Genomic DNA, 19173 nt, shown 5'->3' on the forward strand with positions numbered 1-19173 from the left:
TTCGTGCTGGTTCCCACTTCCCCATTCATCATTTATTTGTTGAACACATGTCACATTTCAACATGCATTAGAGACAATTTTTTTTTTTTTTTTTTTACTGTGACTTATCCCTTTAAAGTATTATAACTCCTTAGGAGCAAAAAGTCAACTGTACTCTCAGAACATCAAGCACACTAGCTTATATATTGTAGATATCCAATAAATGTTTGTTGAGTGAGTAGAAGACTGGATGAATGTGCCACCCACCATGATTATGTGAAGTTCCAGGAAGTTCTCTACTCTCTCCAGCGTCATCTCTTTGGTCTGGGTTACTCAGGAACAAACTAGTTCCAGTGATTATAATAAATGAATATAAGTGAGATAATCTATTGCCATTTTTGATGCCTTTTTAAAATATTATTTATGTTTAATTTTATTTTTTCTCAGTGGGACCACACATGTTGCAACCCAAAGGGAGAAATTTTTTGAACTCGTACTTGTGCAAACTGAAATGTCTGACAGAGCTAGTCCTGTATGATTTGATAGGTTCCCCTCCTTCTCTGGCCTGCTGAATAAGGTTTTCTGATCTTGTTATTTTAATATATTTATTATAAAATATTTCAAACACGTGGAAAAATACACTTGCATAATGAAGATGTAGTTGTGTGTGTGTGTATGTGTGTGTCACCTGACACTGTCAAATCTTAGATTTATAAAACTTGCTAGTTAATAGTTAATTAATTGTGGTCTTTTAAGGCCTCACCACAGGTTATAATTCATAGTGCCAATTAATTAATTACCAATTAATTAATAGCATTAATTAATTAACTGCTTGAGTAATTTCATACACTTTTCTCCTTATCCAGGAATGACAAGTATTCTGTTACTACATATTTATGAGATCTGTGAATAATATATAGCTTCGTTTTGCATATTTTATGCTTTATTTAAATAACATTTTACTGTCTCTGATCTGCAACTCACTTTTTTTTTTAAGATGTTATTTATTTATTCATGAGAGACACAGAGACACAGGCAGAGACACAGACAGAGGGAGAAGCAGGCTCCCTGTGGGGAGCCCGATGCGGGACTCGATCCTGGGACCCAGGGATCACACCCTGAGCCAAAGGCAGACGCTCAACCGTTGAGTCACCCAAGCATCCCTGCAACTCACTTTATTTAAAACTTTTGAGATTTATCTAAGTTGACATATTTAGGTCTGGGTCCTTTATTTCCACTGATGTATAGGATTCTAATTTGTGAATATATCGTAATTCATTTATCAATATCTATTAATGGGCATTTAGGCTATTAGGAAGTTGGAATTTTTTGTTACCCATTATTACTTTAGCATAACCTTGTGTAAACACATATGAACAACCAATCGCTGCATTTGATGTAAAACAAAAAGGTAGAAAATGTAAAGCAAAAAAGGTAACAAAATAAAACCTAAACTTTCAGTAAGAACAGGGTAATCCATTTAAATTTCTGTTTCTATGAAATTGTTGGAGTATTTACTTAGACTCTGTGCTTCTGAAGGAACATAAAACACTTTTGCAATTCAATTTTAAGTGCACTAGGATCAATTTTTTAAAAAGTGTTAATTGTGCAGTGAGAGACTGTTACCAGGTGCACTGATCAAGAGGACAGCTTTTAAATCAGATGCCATTGGGCTCCTATTGATTCACTGAGAGACCTCGGGCAGGGTGTTTAACTTCTTTAAGTCTCAGTTCCTCTCAGTAAAAAGCGGGTAACTCTTGAACCCATGTTATAGGGTTATTGCAAATGAGATGTAAATGCATAAAGCTAATGGTTTGGCATACAGTTATAAAGCACCTTAAATAAATAGGAAAAAAAAATCTGCCAACAAATTTGAGAGACTATATATTTAGACATATATATACATATATGTGTGTGTGTGTATATATGAAGACATATATAGACTTATTTACATAGATATTTAAAATGTCATTAATTTAAGCAAGCCATATTTTTACATTCGACTCAGACAACTGTTATTATTATAACAAAAGTCTCTGAAAAATCTTTGGGATCAATACTATAATTCCCCATACGAGTGAGCTGGCGTAAAATGGGACATTTTTGTGACCTCATTTTTGTAACATTATTAGAATTAGAAAATTCACCATGGCATGCAGAATTCTAATTCTTCACAACCTGTGTTAAACAAAGTATCACATCAGTGGGAGACAGGAGCCCCTTTCTTTTTAACACGGCTAAGGCTTTGCGAGTACAAAAAGGAGCATTATTTTGTTAATAATGAAACAAGTACTTTTTATTACAAATAAGATACCAAATGTATAAAGAAGGAATTTGTGGAAATCACTGTACTTGGAAATTGGGCTGAATGAAAAAGGGTGATGAGACTTTTAAGGTGCCACCACAGGGACTCTATTTTGAGTGTCAACATGATGCTTTTTAACACCAAAACGTGACTGGGAAAGACAGTCATGCTGTGGCCCACTGTGATTCTGCACAAGAATACGTATAGCGTCCTCTTAGCAGAAATGGGTTTGCGTAGCTAAATCCTCAGTCCATCCTGGAGTGCCAAGGCAGGAATGGGCTGGGTCTAAGCCTGTCTTTTGTATGTTAATGAGCTTTCACAGCAAAGGTTTATGAATTAACACAGAAGGAAGGATTCTTGAAGAAAGACATTTATCTCCTTATTGCCTTTTGTGATGGATTGTTCAGAGCTGAAGGAACACCGGGCCTGAACCAAATCTCCTGCTGCCCTATATAGTTTGTACAATCTCTTTTTCAATAACACCAAGTCAGGGCCGCCCCACTGCCAGACCAGCACTTCTTCGGGAATCTTCTCATAATATGACAGGGATAGAACCATCTGTAATACAAATCAACACTATTATTTTCAAAGTAAGCACTTTAAAAGGTTGCTTGAACAAGAAAAGATGAATTTGCCGAGTTGCATGCTATCTTGGAGTTAAAGTAAGACTACACCGTGAATTGCATTGCCCTGAGTGTTACGTTTTATCCTGATGGGTTTTAAGCTGAACTGGGTAAACAGTATGAGATGTTCTATTAGTGTTATTAATATGCAAGATGCAGTGATTAGGTATGATTATTTTCTAAAACTACTGCCCTCTATTTTTTTATTGTTCCTTTGATCTCTAGCGGGTAGTGAAAACAAAATTTGTAACTTAAAATATATTATCTTTGATGTAGAAATTAATTTTTGTGTTGCAGATTTACTGATTTGTAAAATGCTATCATTAGATGGTAAAAAAAAAAAACTTTAGTCTGCAAAAAATGATGCCACTTTCTGTTTCTTTTTCAAAATTTGTCTAAAGCCATTTTATCTTTTAAAGTCTTGAATCTTAATTTAGGGTAAGGGACCTATATCCAATGACTTGATGCAAACTTTTGAGAAACAGCAAGGAGGTTGAACTTACAAGATATTTGCACTTAAATGATCATAGCTGAACTCGGATTAATTTTTTTATTCTAGCATTAGCTTTGTTTTCTTCTATATAGCATAGGATTGGGGTCTTTTTGTTATATATATATATATATATATATATCTCCACTCTTACAGTTTGTCTACATTCCACTAATTTCCTACTGATAATTTTCAAAAGATTTTCTGCTTTGAAATTCTAATTTTTAGTATGTTTGCTGATTAATTCTGTGGTTCCTTGTGATTGAAGACTGTCAATAAAAGGACAATTTCACATATAACCTTCAGCATTTTGAAAAGATGGTGTACTGTGAAATGCTCCTAAAACCGTATATTTTGACAAGGTCCACTTCCACTTAAACGTGTATAAAGTCAGCAGGCACGTTTCTCAATAATGTAATAATCAGTTATTTCACTTGTCATCTCACATCAAGCCGTCATTTTCCTATGGTAGCTTTTAACTTACCTGACTCTAGCTGCTGTGTATGTATTTCTGTAGCTTGTAAAACATCTAGTTATCGCTCTGTCTATTTTAGCTTTTTCGTTCTAATGATTTATTTTCATTTTCTTTAGGATGCAGACCTGCCGCTAACTGGATTTGATTTATAAGAGGGGAATCTACAGTCAATGGCCACTCTTGTCACGTTGCTACTATGGAAAACAGAGTGGTCAATAGGATATGGTCTGATAAATAGTGATGATTGAAGATGTTACTTCAATCCATGTGAAATCGATGGGAGATACTGGCTGCGGAAAGAGCTTCCTGAGCTTTTCTTGACGAGCTTGACTTGAAGAAGTCGGAGGTGTGAGCTACCACTAAACAGTCTTCTCAAGCGGATACAAATACCTTTGCCTCGCTGAAACCAGACAACTACACAACTAATGTGGGACCATGGCACTGCCCAGATGCATGTGGCCAAATTATGTTTGGAGGGCAATAATGGCATGCTTGGTACACAGGGGATCGGGTGCCTCATTGACTCTCTGCGCGTTGGGATGTTTGCTGCAGGCTGCCCATGTGCTTTCACAAAAATTGGATGATGCAGACCCACTGGTGACCACCAACTTCGGCAAGATAAGAGGGATTAAGAAAGAGCTCAATAACGAAATTTTGGGACCTGTTATTCAATTTCTTGGGGTTCCATATGCAGCCCCACCAACAGGGGAACATCGTTTTCAGCCTCCAGAACCACCATCTCCCTGGTCAGATATCAGGAATGCAACTCAGTTTGCTCCTGTGTGTCCCCAGAATATCATTGACGGCAGATTGCCAGAAGTCATGCTTCCTGTGTGGTTTACTAATAACTTGGATGTGGTTTCTTCATACGTACAAGACCAGAGCGAAGATTGCCTATATTTAAACATATACGTTCCAACTGAGGATGGTGAGTTTACTGCAGGAAAAGCAGGGAGATAAATTTATATTTTCTTTTCTATTCTAAGTTCTAACGATATTGATTCATGTGTACTGGTAGCATGCATGGCTTTTCCTGTTGGCATGTAGACATATTTTACATGCTTGCATGCCGCTCTTTTTGTTTATGTGTGTTAGTGTATCTGTTCTTATTTTTTTTCCTGTGCCTACTCATTTTTTTTCCTCCACAGCACGTATATTTAGGTAGAAATGGGTTCCTAATTTCCATTTCCTACCGAATGACTTCTGAGAAGATGCATCAACATGTCTCCATTGCATGTGCAGGCTCAACGAATCGGGGATCTTTCGCACTCAGTAAATGCAGGAGCATATTAAGTTAGATAGTGGTGTTGCATGTTCCGGCGGTCTGTGATGGAGCGCCATGTTATTTTCTAGTCTTCTATTCATTTTTCAGTAAAAAGAATATCCAAGGAATGTGCCAGAAAACCCGGCAAGAAAATATGTAGAAAAGGAGGTATGTATAAAAGTGGAAATAAAAAATGGGGGAAAAGCTTGCAGAGGAAGAAGATATTCTCCCTCAGGATGATTTGCTGATACTGGGAAGTGAATGGCTAGGTGATATTTGGAATTTCTTGAAGCCTGTCAAGGAACAGAAAGATGATCAAGGAGAGCTGTAGCTGAGTAGATGATGTTGACGAACCTCATTGGTGGTGCCTTGTGTGCTGGTGCTGGTGGCATCAACAGGAATTGAATCTCTGCTCTGAGTTGGTGTTTAGAGGAAAAGATACTCAGGCTATGACACTACCCGCAAGGAACCCAAATGATGCTGCCTTGCCAACTGGTTGATTTTTTCTCTGAACCCTGTTCTCCAGATAGCGATTTCTGTTCCTCTTAAAACTGATCAGTTCAGTCACAAACCTAGTTTTTTGCCTGTTTATTCTTAGCTACTTGTGAATGCCCTATGAACTTTCTCATATCGGGGTAAATTTGCCATAACTGCTGGGCGATTACCGTTATTAAGTAGTAGTATTTTCCCCCCAGATAGTCTATATTTTCAGTTCCTCTTCCAGAAAAGAATGAGATTTTGCAGATTTTTATCCTAAATGTTTACAGTCTTAAAATTACTTTAACATTTTTGTATTTATGTTAAACAATTTAAAACATAGGGAAGAACATGATTCAGAAGCTACAATTAAATCAACCTTCAAATCATCCTCTAGCCAGATTGAGCAAATGTAGACACTGACAGCTGCAAGCTTGCATCTGAATGTAGCTTGTCCACACTCCATTTTTATATAACATCCAGTAAATCACTCACAGGAGAGTATGATTTTCTATGGCAGTAAATCATCTAAGTGTTATTTTGACCTTATTCATAACTTTGTAGAATTTCCAATCTTCATACAGAAGTCATATTAATATTCTAGCGCTGTACATTCTATCTCTCTTTGCACTTCTCATCTGGCTGGACCAAGTCAGATTTCATTACAACATCCTTGTGGGGCAGGGAATGTCTAAACTGTTCTGTTTTACGAGGATTGCATTATATGGAAAAGCTTCATACAACAGAATTCTCAACTGCCGATCAGAGTATTTGCATTAAATTGAGTTTTGTTTGGTTTTGTTTTTATTTTTATTTCTTGGGCCATACTAGTAGAATGGGATTTGACCTTTGTTTTATTATTGATGCTGCAATTTGGGTTCAAAGCACACTCTACTTGAGAAGATGGATATAGAGGGAACAAAGTGTTTTAAACGACTAGAACACAATCTCTTGTTTTTCCCCAAATGAGAATAACTGCAGTAATTTACATGCCTTCAACTAATGTACAGTACTGCAGTGGTTATTATTATGCAGCTTATCAAGCATGTGTAATTAGCTAAGTGACTTTCACCTCCTATCACAAAGATGTTGATTCACAAAGTCATAAATAAAGATGCTATTGAAGAATGTATAAATAGAGCATAATACATGAAAATATGTACAATCAAGGAAATGAGAAGGATACCAAAAAGGTAAGCTAGTAAGCGAGAAAGTGACCTTTCCTCTCATATAACTTCAACGGAAAATAGCTTCATTAGAAAATTCTTTTTCATTGTTCTTTGGATTGTTGGCTCCATCGGCTATATGAGAGAGTTGGCAAAGAGTTGTGTTAGGTTGTGCTATTTACTTTGGCAAACTTTGAATTAATTTCTAATTAGCTTGAGGATAAAATCTGTAGATACTTCAGTCTGTGTGGTGTATAGTCTAAATCTATTGTGTTTTTGTTAAGCAGCTTAAAAAATTATTTTGCATGGGTATTTAATATATACTATTATTATTAAATAATATTTGTTCATCTACTAGCTATTTGTATGTTACCCCAAAGTCTAAATAACAAAGATTTTAAATGTAACTTTCTATATAAATGGCCTATTTAAAACTAAACAAAACTAAAATTTAGAGCTTGACTTTAAGCAGAGGTGTAACTTCCCCCGCCACCAAACTTTTAACTTTTTTTCTTCTCGATCATAGAGAGTCTTTTTTGGTCACTTCAAGAAATCATATTATTTTAATTCAAGAAAATACTAGTCGTTTAATATCTACACAGATAGCAACATCTATTGCATATGGATTATAAATTCTTCAACAGAATTCTAGAAGTTTATAAATGATGATTCAGGAACTATAAGAATAGGTGTGTTGCATGTTACAGGTGTTAAAGATATTTTCATTTGTTATTATTTATCTTTTTTTAAAAATTGCGGATGGTCACCTTCTGAGGCAGATGAACCCCCACCCCATGCCAACTACACTAAAATCTGCACTTACTGTGTAAATCCAAAACTATTTCTTAATTGCCTAAATCATGTACTCTTCAAGGGAGTCAGTAATGAATGAAACAAAGATCCTTCTTCCTGCGGAACTTACTGCATTCAAGTAAGTTTACAAAGAACAAACCATCTTCTCCACTTTTGTCTGTATAACAGGAACAAATCTTTTACTTCCTCCAAGAGATGGCTTGCTATAATATTTTTTTTAAGGATTTTTTTGTTTAATTGAGAGAGAGAGAGAGAGAGAGAGTGAGTGGGAGGGGCAGAAGGAGAGAGAGAATCTCAAACGGACTCCGTGAACAGCTTGGAGCCAGAAGTGGGTCTTGATGTCATGACCCTGAGATCAGGAACTGAGCTGAAACCAAGAGCTGGATGCTTCACCGACTGTCCCCACTCAGGCACTCTGCCTTGCTATAGTTTCAAAATAGAGCTTTTATAATATTTTCCTGTGCAGTTGAAGAAAAAAAAAACATTTTTATCAATAGGCTTCCTCTCATTTAAAAGAGGTCCCAGTTGCACTTTTCAATCTATCTTTTTATATTTCCCATGATAGTTTTAGCCATATGTTAATTACTCTCTAGATATTTCTTCAGGGTTTTATCTTGCAAAATTGAAAGATGCGTGCTTAAAATGGGATGACGATATCAACACCGGGCCAAATAGGCAGATAACATGTGACTGAAACTGAAATTTGGATGTAGAAAAGATATTACTATTTATTTTACAAATAAGAAAGTAGGTTCTGGGGTTAAATGTTCTGACCTGCTTTCTATTGCTAGTAAGTGGTAGTTAGGTTTGGTCCTAGTTCTTGCTAATATCAGATGCATTACCATAATGTTACATTACCTCTTCTAGAGATTTCTATAGCAGAGGCTCATATCTCTCTACCTTCTTGATCTCCCTTTCTTTTTTTTCCCTCTTAAATATATTGTGAATTCTTTTTATTCTCCTGTTGACTCTATTTTAAATGGATTTAATGCTTGCTTTAATTGAATTGGGTCAAGTCCATGGTAGCAAATGATTTCCAGAAAACATGTTAATATCCTTTTTGTGAATATTCTAAAACCCTACAGATAATTTTCTTATTGTCTAGACCAAGATCCCAACATATCTCTCCTGGCTACTATCAGGAATAGCTTTAATTTGCTTATGTTTCATTTTGTTTCTCTAGTTTGCTGTCTTGTGAGAGTTGCCAACAAACAGAAGAGTGGTCAAATATTAGGCAATAAACATGAGAAGGAGGAACAAGGGACCCAGAGAATCCACAAACAAACTGATTGGCTCATGGATGCCCTAGAGTTGTGTAGCTTTGTGTTTCTCCCGCACTTTGACTACTATTTGCATATAGCTCTTTTGAGATGAATACAGAATTGATTTTCATTTCTGCAGTGGTGAGAAATTGCTAACCTACTTTTTTCATATACCCCAATTTTTAATGTACAGAAAGTTAGAATGAATATTAATAGTTGGCTCTTGCATAATTTTTTACTTCTTGAGCATTTCATTCTTGATTTTCATGAACTATTTTACATTTACATTCTCTGTTTAGTAGTCTTTTCCTGAGATAATATGGAATTCATTCAAGAGCCTTTCCACAACTTTAGGGTCTATCTGGTTGTTTGTTGAACACAGACACTGATTTTTTTCCCTGATTAGTTGTGTATAACAATACTCTTTCCACTGTTAATGTGTGTAAAAGGAGAAAAGGAGATTATGTTCCATAGTGCCCATCCTTTTTGCTTACACATTTTTAACCAATTTATCCATCTAACAAATATTTATTGAGTCCTTACTCTGTGCTGATGATATTAATGCTCTAGGATCCAGAGATAACAGCAGTAAAAAAAAAAAAAAAAAAGTCCTTAACATCCTGGGGCTTACATTTAGTGTGTGGAGACTAATTGTAGAAAATAAACAAAATCAACAGCTAAAGTTAAGAAGATGAGAAATCATCAACAGAGTATGGGGGATCAAGAGTGCTGGAGTGAAGGATGACAGTAATTTTAAATAAGACATTTAGCATAGTCTTCATTCCAACGAAGACCTGAAGGAGATGAAATGGATATTTCTCTCCAGAAATATTTCTCTCCAGACTTTCTCCAAGAGCAGAGTAAAGAGCTAGAACAAAGGCATTAAAGGTGAAAGTCTGCATTGTGTAGGTAGGGAACAACTAGCACTATAGTATATCTGGAAAGGGTAAAGGGAGAGAGGCAGTGAGATTCAGAATGATCTGACTTTTATTAAAGAGGTCATGCCAGCACAGCAAAGGAGTCAGTGAACAAAATGAAAAGGTAACCTACTGAATGAGAAAAGGTATTTGCAAATGATATATCTGATAGGGGTTAATATTTAAAATATATAAAAAACTGGCAACTCAACACCAAAACACACACACACACACACGCGCGCGCGCAAAACACAACCCAAATAATACAATTGAAAAATGGCAGCCGCGCCTGAATAAACATTTTTCCAAAGAAAAGATACAGATGGCCAACAGACACATGAAAAAATGCTCAATATCACTGATCATCAGGGAAATGCAAATCACAACCACAATGAGGTGTCACCCTATACCTGTCAGAGTGGCTAGTATCAAAGAGACAAGAAAGGACAAGTGTTGGCAGGGATTGTAGTGAAAAAGGACCCCTTGTGCACTGTTGGTGGGGATACAAATTGGCACAGCTACTGTGGAAAACAGTATGGAGTTTCCACAAAAGAAATTTAAAACAAAACTATCATACGATCCAATAATTTTACCACTGAATTTACCCAAAGAAAACAAAAACACTACTTCAAAAAGACATATAAGCCCTATGTTTATTGTAGCATTATTTAAAATAGCTAAGATATAGAAGCAACCTGAGTCCATAGATGGATGAGTGGATAGAGAAGATGTGAGAGATATGTGTACGTATATATGGAGCCGTATTACTCAGACATGAGAAATAATGAGATCTTGCCATCTAGGGTAATATTAAGAGGGCTGGAAGAAGAAAAGAAAAACAATGGACACTGAAAAAGTGTTATGTACGAGATGGGAGGTAAACCAAGATTTTTTTGTTGTTGTTGTCTTAGAAACTAGGAAAATACATCAAAACAGTGATGACAGAGTGATCATATCTACCAGAGGAACTTTTGTGGGGTATATGGGTCTGACCACTGGAGTGGGTCTAAGAGAAAATGGGAGATTTGGAGTCTCTGAGCATAAATGGCTATTTTAAGAAGTCTTGCAATAAGAAGGATCAGGGAAAAAATGGGAATGTAAGGAAAATAGGTTGTTTTGTTGCTGTAGGCTAAGATGAAAGAAATAAAGACATGCTTGTATAGTAAAAAGGGAACAATGAAAAATATTGAAGATGATAGACTGCTAGAATGACATTTTTATAGAAATATGGGATCTGGTGCACAGTTGGGGGCTTTGGGTTAAAAAGAGCATAAACAGATAATTTAAATTAACAATGCTAAGAAGAGCACATGAGTAGAAATCCACGGGTAGAAGTGGTAGTGGGATTCTGTTTTCATCTGATTGTTTTTATTTTGTTTGATGTGTGATATTAAGGGGAATGGAGATAGATTTAACATTGGTGAGCTCTTAGTTTCTTCTAGAATAAGTGCTTGGCTGGCTCAGTCAGTAGAGCGTGAGACTCTTGATCTTGGGGTTGTGAGCTCAAGCCACACATTGGGTGTAGAGATTACTTAAAAAAACTTAAAAAATTTGTCCTAGAATTTAGCATTATTAATTTAATATAACAATCTGAGTTTTTTTTAAATTTTTTAAATTTTTTATTTATTTATTTTTTTACCATATTACAAATGCAGACATGGAGGACCAAAGAAGTTAAGTATCTTGTCTAAAGTTAAATACTTTGTTGGTGCCCAGTTATATTTCCTCTGAGGTGACTATTTGCGAACAGGGAATAAAAACCATACAACAGCCACAACAACGATCTGTTTGTGTGGGGTCCCAGATGGAAGAGAAAATGAAACTGGTGGTCAGTTTGCTAATAGAAAAAAATCATTATATACTGGAATGATGACCACATCTGCTTCATTTGGGGGTTTGAAGATGAATGGGAAACCAGATTGCACCAAAGATTTGGCTCCATATTTGAATTAGGAGACTTGGACACATGTGGTTAAGTCTTCTAAAACCTAAACAGTTTAACTTGGAACTCTGAAATGAAGTAGATCTAAAGGGTTGTAAAGTTTTAAAAGAACAGCATCAATTGTGCCATTGTTTGCTGACAGGCAGAGAGAGTCCTCTGGAGCAGATGATTAAAAGACCATTATAGTTGTCCAACTCAATTTTTCCAGAAAATAAATACCTTTTTTTCTTATAGAAACTGGACTTGAAGTCGAAAACATTTAAGACTTATGTTACCAGCAAAAAGAGTTATGCCACAAAATAAATCCTGCGTAGAAATTGCTTTTCTTTTCCCTCTCCAATGTATAAAAAAATAATATCTTTCCTGTATGTTTTGTTTTCACATCTAGGTCATGCTACTGGCTTAGTGATTATGACAAAATGATTGCTTTAAATCATTTCTGTATTACTTAGCATTACAGATTTTGTTGATCATCTTTTGGCTTTTAAGATTTCTCCTGTGAATGTTCTTTTTCCTTCCTGTCCTGGTAGTACGTGCTGAAATAGTCTAGGAAGTGACCAATTTCAAAAGTCACACCAGCATATAAATTCGCTAGTGCAGTCATACGAACTCATTCTAGATTTGATGATCTTAAATTTCTGGACTAGATGGGGATGCATACATTCGAATAATAAATTTTCTTATAACCATTTGGAAGAGGACAGAGTGCTTCATGTAACATTTCCTGTATTAGTTTCCTACGGCTGCTGTAAGGAACTGCACAAAATGCGTGGCTTAAAATAACAGATTTAGTGTCTCACGGTCCTGGAGTTGAGAGGTCCAGAATCGAGGAGTTGACAGGGATAATGATTTCTGGAGCTTCTGAAGGAGGATCTCCTGGCCTCTCTCTGAGCTGCTTTCTGGTGTTGCCCAAGGTCCAGGGCATTCCTTGGCTTGTAGCTGCATCACTCTGATTCCACCTCTGTTACTACAGGACTTTCTTCCCTGTGTGTCTCCCCATGTCTCTGCGTCTTCACATGGCTTTCTTGTAAGACACCAGTGACAGCATTTATGGCCCATCTTAATCCAGTATGACCTTATCTTAATTACATTTTCAAAGCCTCTATTTCCAAATAAGGTCATCGTATTACTTTGCTAGCGTTGCCCTAACAAAGTATCGTGAACTGCGTGGCTTAAAACACAGAAGATTTTTGCTTATAGTTCCGGAGGCTGGAAGTCTGAGGTCAAGATGTTGACCGGTTGATTCCTTCTGAAGGCTGGGAGGAAGAATCTGGTCTAGGTCTCCCTCCTTGGGCTTACAGATGGCTGTCTTCTCTTTGTGTCTCTGCACACGACATTCTCCCTGTACGTGTGTCTGTGTCAAACTATCCCCTTTAAAAATCTGTTTATTAAACTGAGGTACAATTGATACATAACCCTACATTTGTTTCAAGTGTACAACATAATGATTTGATATTTCTTCGTATTGTGAAGTGATCACCATACCAAGTCTAGTTCACATCATCACCATGCAGAGTAACAATTTTTTTAGGATTAACTCTTAGCAACTTTCAAGGATGAAAGACAGTATTATTAACTGTAGTCATCAGCTATTACATCCCCATGACTTACTGGAAGTTTATACCTTCTGACCTCCTTCACCCATTTTGCCCATCCCTCACCTCCACCTCTGGTAACCACCAATCTCTTCTCTGTATCTCTAAGGCTGTTTCGTTTGTTTGTTTGTTAAATTCCATGTATAAGTAAGATCATACAGTATTTGTCTTTCTCCCTTTGGACTTATTTCACTTAGCACAATGCCCTAGGATCCGTTCATTTGTTAGAAATAGCAAGATTTCATTCTTCTCTATGGCTGAATAGTACTCCTCTGTGTGTGTGTGTGTGTGTGTGTGTGTGTCTGTATCACATTTTCTTTGTCCATTTAACCATCGATGGACACTTGCATTGTTTCCATATCTGGGCTGTCGTAAATAATACTGCAGTGGACATAGAGGTTCATAGACCTTTTCCAATTTTCATTTCTTCAGATACATACTCAGAAGCAAGAATTACTGGATTGTGTGGTAGTTCTATTTTTATTGTTTTCAGGAGCTCTCTTACTGTTTTCCATAGTGGCTGTGCCATTTATATTCCCACCAACAGTGCATGATGGTTCTCTTTTCTCTACATCCTCAACAATACTTGTCATTTCTTGTCTTTTTTATACTACCCACTCTGACAGGTGTCAGGTGGTATCTCATTGTGGTTTTTCAATTGCATTTCCCTGATGATCAGTGATGTTGAACATCCTTCCATGTACTTGTGAGCCATCTGTGTGTCTTCTCTGGAGAAATGCCTATTCAGAGTCTCTGCTCATTTTTAAGTTGGGTTGTTTGTTTGTTTGTTTGTTTTTTGCAATTGAGTTGCCAAATTACTCCTTTTTATAAGGACATCAATCAGATGGGGTACAGTCCATTCTAATGACCTCATCTTAACTAATTACATCTGTAAGGACTTTATTTTTAAATAAAGTCACGTTTTTAGGTACTCAGGGCTAGAACTTCAACATATGAATTTTAAGGTAACGCGATTTAATCTGTAAGTCACATTCTGAGATTCTGGTTGGACATGAATTCTTTTTTTTGTTTTTTTTTTTTAATTTAGATTTTATTTATTTATTTGACAGAGAAAGAGTGCACAAGAAGGGGGAGTAGCAGGCAGAGGGAGAGGGAGAAGCAGACTCTCCAATGAACAGGGAGCCCGATGCTGAGCTGGATCCCAGGAAGGCAGCTCAAGGAAGCTACTTAACTGACTGAGCCACCCAGGCGTCCTAGGACTGAATTTTTGAGGAACACTAAGCACACTTCCAATTTCTTAAACTGAATCCCCAGAAAGATTTCAAAATGATGTTATCATTATACTCATTTTATATACATTGAAAAATTATTACTTATTGAAGTTAAATAACTTACCCAAGGTCACATGGCTGCTCCTAAGAATGCTGGGACTCCTTTTCAAGTTAGAACTGAAATGTGATATTCAGGCCCTCCAACAGAAATAGATTCTTTCTACTTTCCTGAGAAGTTTCTTTAATTTGTTTTTAAAGTATTTTTCTACCAAGATAGGATGCTATGCATTAGTTTAGATACTTTTAAATATGCAAGTGTTGGACTCTGTGACAAAAAGTTTCAGGTTTTTTAACTTTCCTTGAATTTTAAACATTTTATCCAGATGGTTGCTTACATGCAAATATGGTTTTTGTAACAATTAAGATCCTATCAATTTAATACTGTAGTAGCATTGGTTTTCAATACTGTTTCATTTGTCATATTTAGACAATTGAACAAAGTTCTTTTTAAAATATTTTTTTAAAATTTAAGACCTATTCCTTTGCCGTAATCTGTTCATCTGGTATCTGTGTAATGATAGCATTAGGCCAATTTAATTATAGCCTTTAATTTTCATTATAGCATGTAGAATGTTGCAAGAATTAGTTTTAAACAATGACAAAAAGAAATCTTAATAAAAGGAGTTGGGGGTCACTGCAGCCATAGTTATGATTTGGAAAATCATAAAATCAACAGTCTTAATTTTCTGCTCCTCATTTCAGGACTAAAAAAAAAAAAAAAAAGAAGTTTTCATTTTTCCTTTCATCTCTTTTCTCTGAGGCAAAGACTTTTAGAGCAGTTAGGCCACAAAGGGAAATGGCTTGTTGTCGCTTAGTCTTAGGAAGGTGATACAAAAGCACTTTCCCTCTCTTCTCTTTCTCTCCCGAAAGATTTTCTATTCTGTTTCTCAAAAAAAAACAAAAAACAAACAAACAAAAAAACAAAAACAACAAAAAAAAAACCAACCCTGCAGAGCTCCTCTTTTAGAATCTTCTTTCCAATTTTCCCAAATTGGAAGGTGGAAGGAGGTTAAGGGGATAGAGGGATAACGAATGCAGGACAGGTATGACATGAGGACTAATGTAACCCTGCCAAGTGGATCAGAAGCATTTGTAAAGAGAGCTATTCCCAGGAAAGGAAGAGGGAGGCCTGGGTAGAAACGCTAAGAACATGCATGCTTCTTCTGATCTGGATTCCTGGGCCTCTCAGGAATAGGTATGTCCCCGTGAAGGGGATCTCCGGAAAGAGGGGTGCCTATGGCTAGGGCTAACTTTGCATTCCTGCTCAGTTCCCACTCACCATCTTCCCCAGCTCGTCGTCTTTCCAGGCCCTGAGCAGCTCAGGCCTCAGCTTTCACCAGGAGGAAATGATAGGAGTAACTTATAGGCCAGGCGATCCCGAGGTTTCTGAGCTCCCTCCGAGCGAGGCAGCCAAGCAGCCCAGCAGTGCCCCTGTGGACCTGCCCCCAGGCTCCCACCTGCATCCCCCCCCCACATTCTCACCCAACCCAACACCCCCAGGGCAGCTGGGCTTCCATTCCTTACACATATAGGCAGTCCACCGGTACTGCCCAGATACTTTTTTTTTTTTCTTTAAAGAGGTGGGGAAACGGGGTGGGGAGGAGATTTCCTTTGTTTTTGAAAAAAAAGCTTGGCAGTCATTTATTTAGGGAATTTATTTCAAGGAAAACGGAAATATCTATAAATTTGAATTCTAAATAGAATTTTTTTTCTATAATGATCATGTAAATTATTTTGTATTCCAACTTGATCTGAAAGGCCAGGGATGAGATATGAGTAGTTTTTCTGTTTTTATTTATTTTATTTTTTTATTTTATTTTATTTTATTTTTGTTTTTTTTTGTTTTTTTTTGTTTTTTTGTTTTTTTTTTGTTTTTCTGTTTTTATATTGTAAAGACCTTTGGCCACTTGTGCAGTATAGCAAAGGCGTTTTGAGGGAAAAAACAAACAAACAATACCTTGTACAATGTTTACCGGGGCCTCAGACTGTTGTTAAGTAGAATCTTTGACTATCAGAGTGATGCCCTTCTCCCTTCCTCCCTTCCTTCCTTCCTCCCTCTCTTCTTTCTTTCTTTCTTTCTTTCTTTCTTTCTTTCTTTCTTCTTCTTCCTTCCTTCCTTGCTTCCTTCCTTTTTTCTTTCTTTCTCTTTCTTCTTTCCTTCCTTCCTTCCTTCCTTTTTTCTTTCTCTCTTTCTCTCTCTTTCTTTCTTTCTTTCTTTCTTTCTTTCTTTCTTTCTTTCTTTTCTTTCTTTCTTTTCTTCTTTTCTTTCTTTCTTCTTTCCCTTCCTTCCTCCCTCCCTTTCCTTCCTTCCTTCTTTCCTTCCTTCCTCACTTCCCTTCCCTTCCTTCCTCCCTCCCTTCCTGTCTCCCTCCCTCCCTCACTAGTGTTGTCTCTTTGCTCTGGTTTGTGCTCAATGTCCAGAAGGCACTGCCTGAAATTTCCTACCTGGCTGTTCCTTGTGTCTCTCTTGAGCCTACTGTAGGCAAAGGATCCATGTCCTAAACTACTGGAGGCTCAGTCGGCCAGGACAGACACACTTCCTCTTCGCCCTCAGGGTGCTTCCTTTGCCACCTTAGCCCTCAGGTAACGGGAAATCAGACCTTCCGTTGGTGGCCGTGTCAGTGAAAGAAAAAGTGAAAAGTGAAAGTAAGCCTTATTTGTAATAAAATCTCCGAACAAAATGAGCAGCTGGCCGTTTCTGGGGGGTGGGGGGAGCGAAAGGTAATGGTGCTGCTCTTTGGCACCGTGTGCCCTATAATAAAACATTTAATTAAATCTTTAAATGTCTGTGGAGCACAAAATATGCACATCAGAATAAAACACATCGGGCATAACCAAAACTATAATTATGTCAACCCTGTGCCTGAGCCCACCTTAGCTGCTCTGCCAAGAATCAGTGCTTTAAAACTTTCTATCCATCTGTTAAAAAAGAAAAAAAAAAAAAAAAAAAAAAAGAAGCACCTGCATCGTACCTGTAGAAATCTCTGGCAAGGTTGGGGATGCTTTGGCCACTGACACGGCAGCTGCGGGGCCCCTCAGCCACGGGCCGGGCTTCTGCTGAGCGCGTCCTGCGCAGACCCCGAGGTGGGCAGGCCCCGAGGTGCGCAGGGCCCCAGGTGCGCAGGGCCCCAGGTGCGCAGGGCCCCAGGTGGGCAGGGCCACAGGTGCGCAGGGCCCCAGGTGGGCAGGGTCCCAGGTGCGCAGGGTCCCAGGTGCGCAGGCCCCAGGTGGGCAGGGTCCCAGGTGCGCAGGGTTCCCGGTGCGCAGGGCCCCAGGTGGGCAGGGTCCCAGGTGGGCAGGGCCCCAGGTGCGCAGGGCCCCAGGTGGGCAGGGCCCCAGGTGGGCAGGGCCCCAGGTGCGCAGGGCCCCAGGTGGGCTTCAAGGGCTCCGGGGAGCTGCCCTCCGAGCACCTGCTAACCCTCTGGCGGTGGATTCAGGAGCAGAAAGGAGCAGGGAGGAGAGTGGCCTGGGCGGGGAGCGGGCGCGAGGGGATACACGGCAGACGTGTCTGTGGCTCAGAGGTTTTGTGCTAGAAACTTGGGCCTGAGGTGGGTCCCCAGGAACAAATACTATAGGCCTGCGGTGTGTGGTGCGTGGGGCCGTTTTACTGACTTACTCCAGGTTATTTCTGTGTTTATTCAAAATGTGTGTTTGTGGGAGCCCCTGGGTGGCTCAGTGGTGGAGCATCTGGCTCAGGTCATGACCCTGGGGTCCTGGGATCGAGTCCCCCATTGGGCTCCCCGCAGGGAGCCTGCTCCTCCCTCTGCCCGGGTCTCTGCCTCTCTCTCTGTGTCTCATGAATAAATAAAATCAAAAAAATTAAAAACATAAAATAAAATGTGTGTTTGTGTCAGTGGGGGTGGGGCATGTCGTGTGTATCGATGTTTCCTCCCCCTTTGCTGGGGTTCCCAGTCCTCCCCCGCTCCTGCTCCTGCTTTGGGGACTTTACAAACACCCCTGCCCGCTTCCCAGGGGCCTGACGCTGTCGGGGCGGGAGGACGGAGCAACCACATTTCAAAAACCCACAGACAAAATACTCGTTTGTGAGAGAAAAACCAAGAGGCTTAAAAAGAGTGTGTGCAGGATGACAGCTTAAATATATAGGTTTTGTTCAAGAATTTTTTTTTTTTTCAGTTTTATATTCTGAGTAACTGAGGCCGCAGGAGGGGTGGATCCTGACTGCTTGAGGTGAGCCCCTCACGTACTGATTTTGAAGCTGATGGGGCTTCCCTGGCAGAGGCCAACCCCCTCTCTTCACAAGGTGACCTCTCGGAGGTGGAGACGGCGCCCACCCTGGTGCTCGGGGCCTTGCAGACATTATCCTTCCACCCTGTGCACCTTCTCCTTCTCCGCCTCCCTCATCTTCATCGGGAGCCTCCGAGTTACCACAGTAGCCTCAGACCAGGTCTTCCCATTGCCCTTCCGGCTCCCGAATCCCACTCTACGTGGGCTGAGCCGCCAGTGGGATGTTCTCCTTTGAAGTCTGAAATCAGATCATCGTTCCCCTTTCTCCGTCCCTGGAAGAATTCCTGTTGCTTTTAAAATGAACGTAGGGCTCCGTGGCCTGTCAGAG

General features: G+C 38.8%; 1 protein-coding gene across 9 annotated transcripts in view; it reads left to right on the top strand.

The window, feature by feature from the left end:
- Positions 1 to 19173, top strand: part of NLGN1 (neuroligin 1) — an 817938-nt gene that overhangs the window by 170492 nt on the left and 628273 nt on the right. For 5 of the 9 annotated variants that reach the window (XM_049105692.1, XM_049105691.1, XM_049105690.1 and 2 more), the window contains exons 2-3: positions 3989 to 4800; positions 5245 to 5304. In XM_049105692.1, the coding sequence (XP_048961649.1) occupies positions 4308 to 4800; positions 5245 to 5304 (553 nt within the window). In that variant the 5' untranslated portion in view covers positions 3989 to 4307. The remainder of the gene's footprint in view (positions 1 to 3988; positions 4801 to 5244; positions 5305 to 19173) is intronic. The other 4 variants (XM_025425627.3, XM_025425629.3, XM_025425630.3 and 1 more) reach the window with 1 other exon arrangement.

This window comes from Canis lupus, chromosome 34, assembly GCF_003254725.2.
Source record: "Canis lupus dingo isolate Sandy chromosome 34, ASM325472v2, whole genome shotgun sequence".
NCBI lineage: Eukaryota > Metazoa > Chordata > Mammalia > Carnivora > Canidae > Canis > Canis lupus.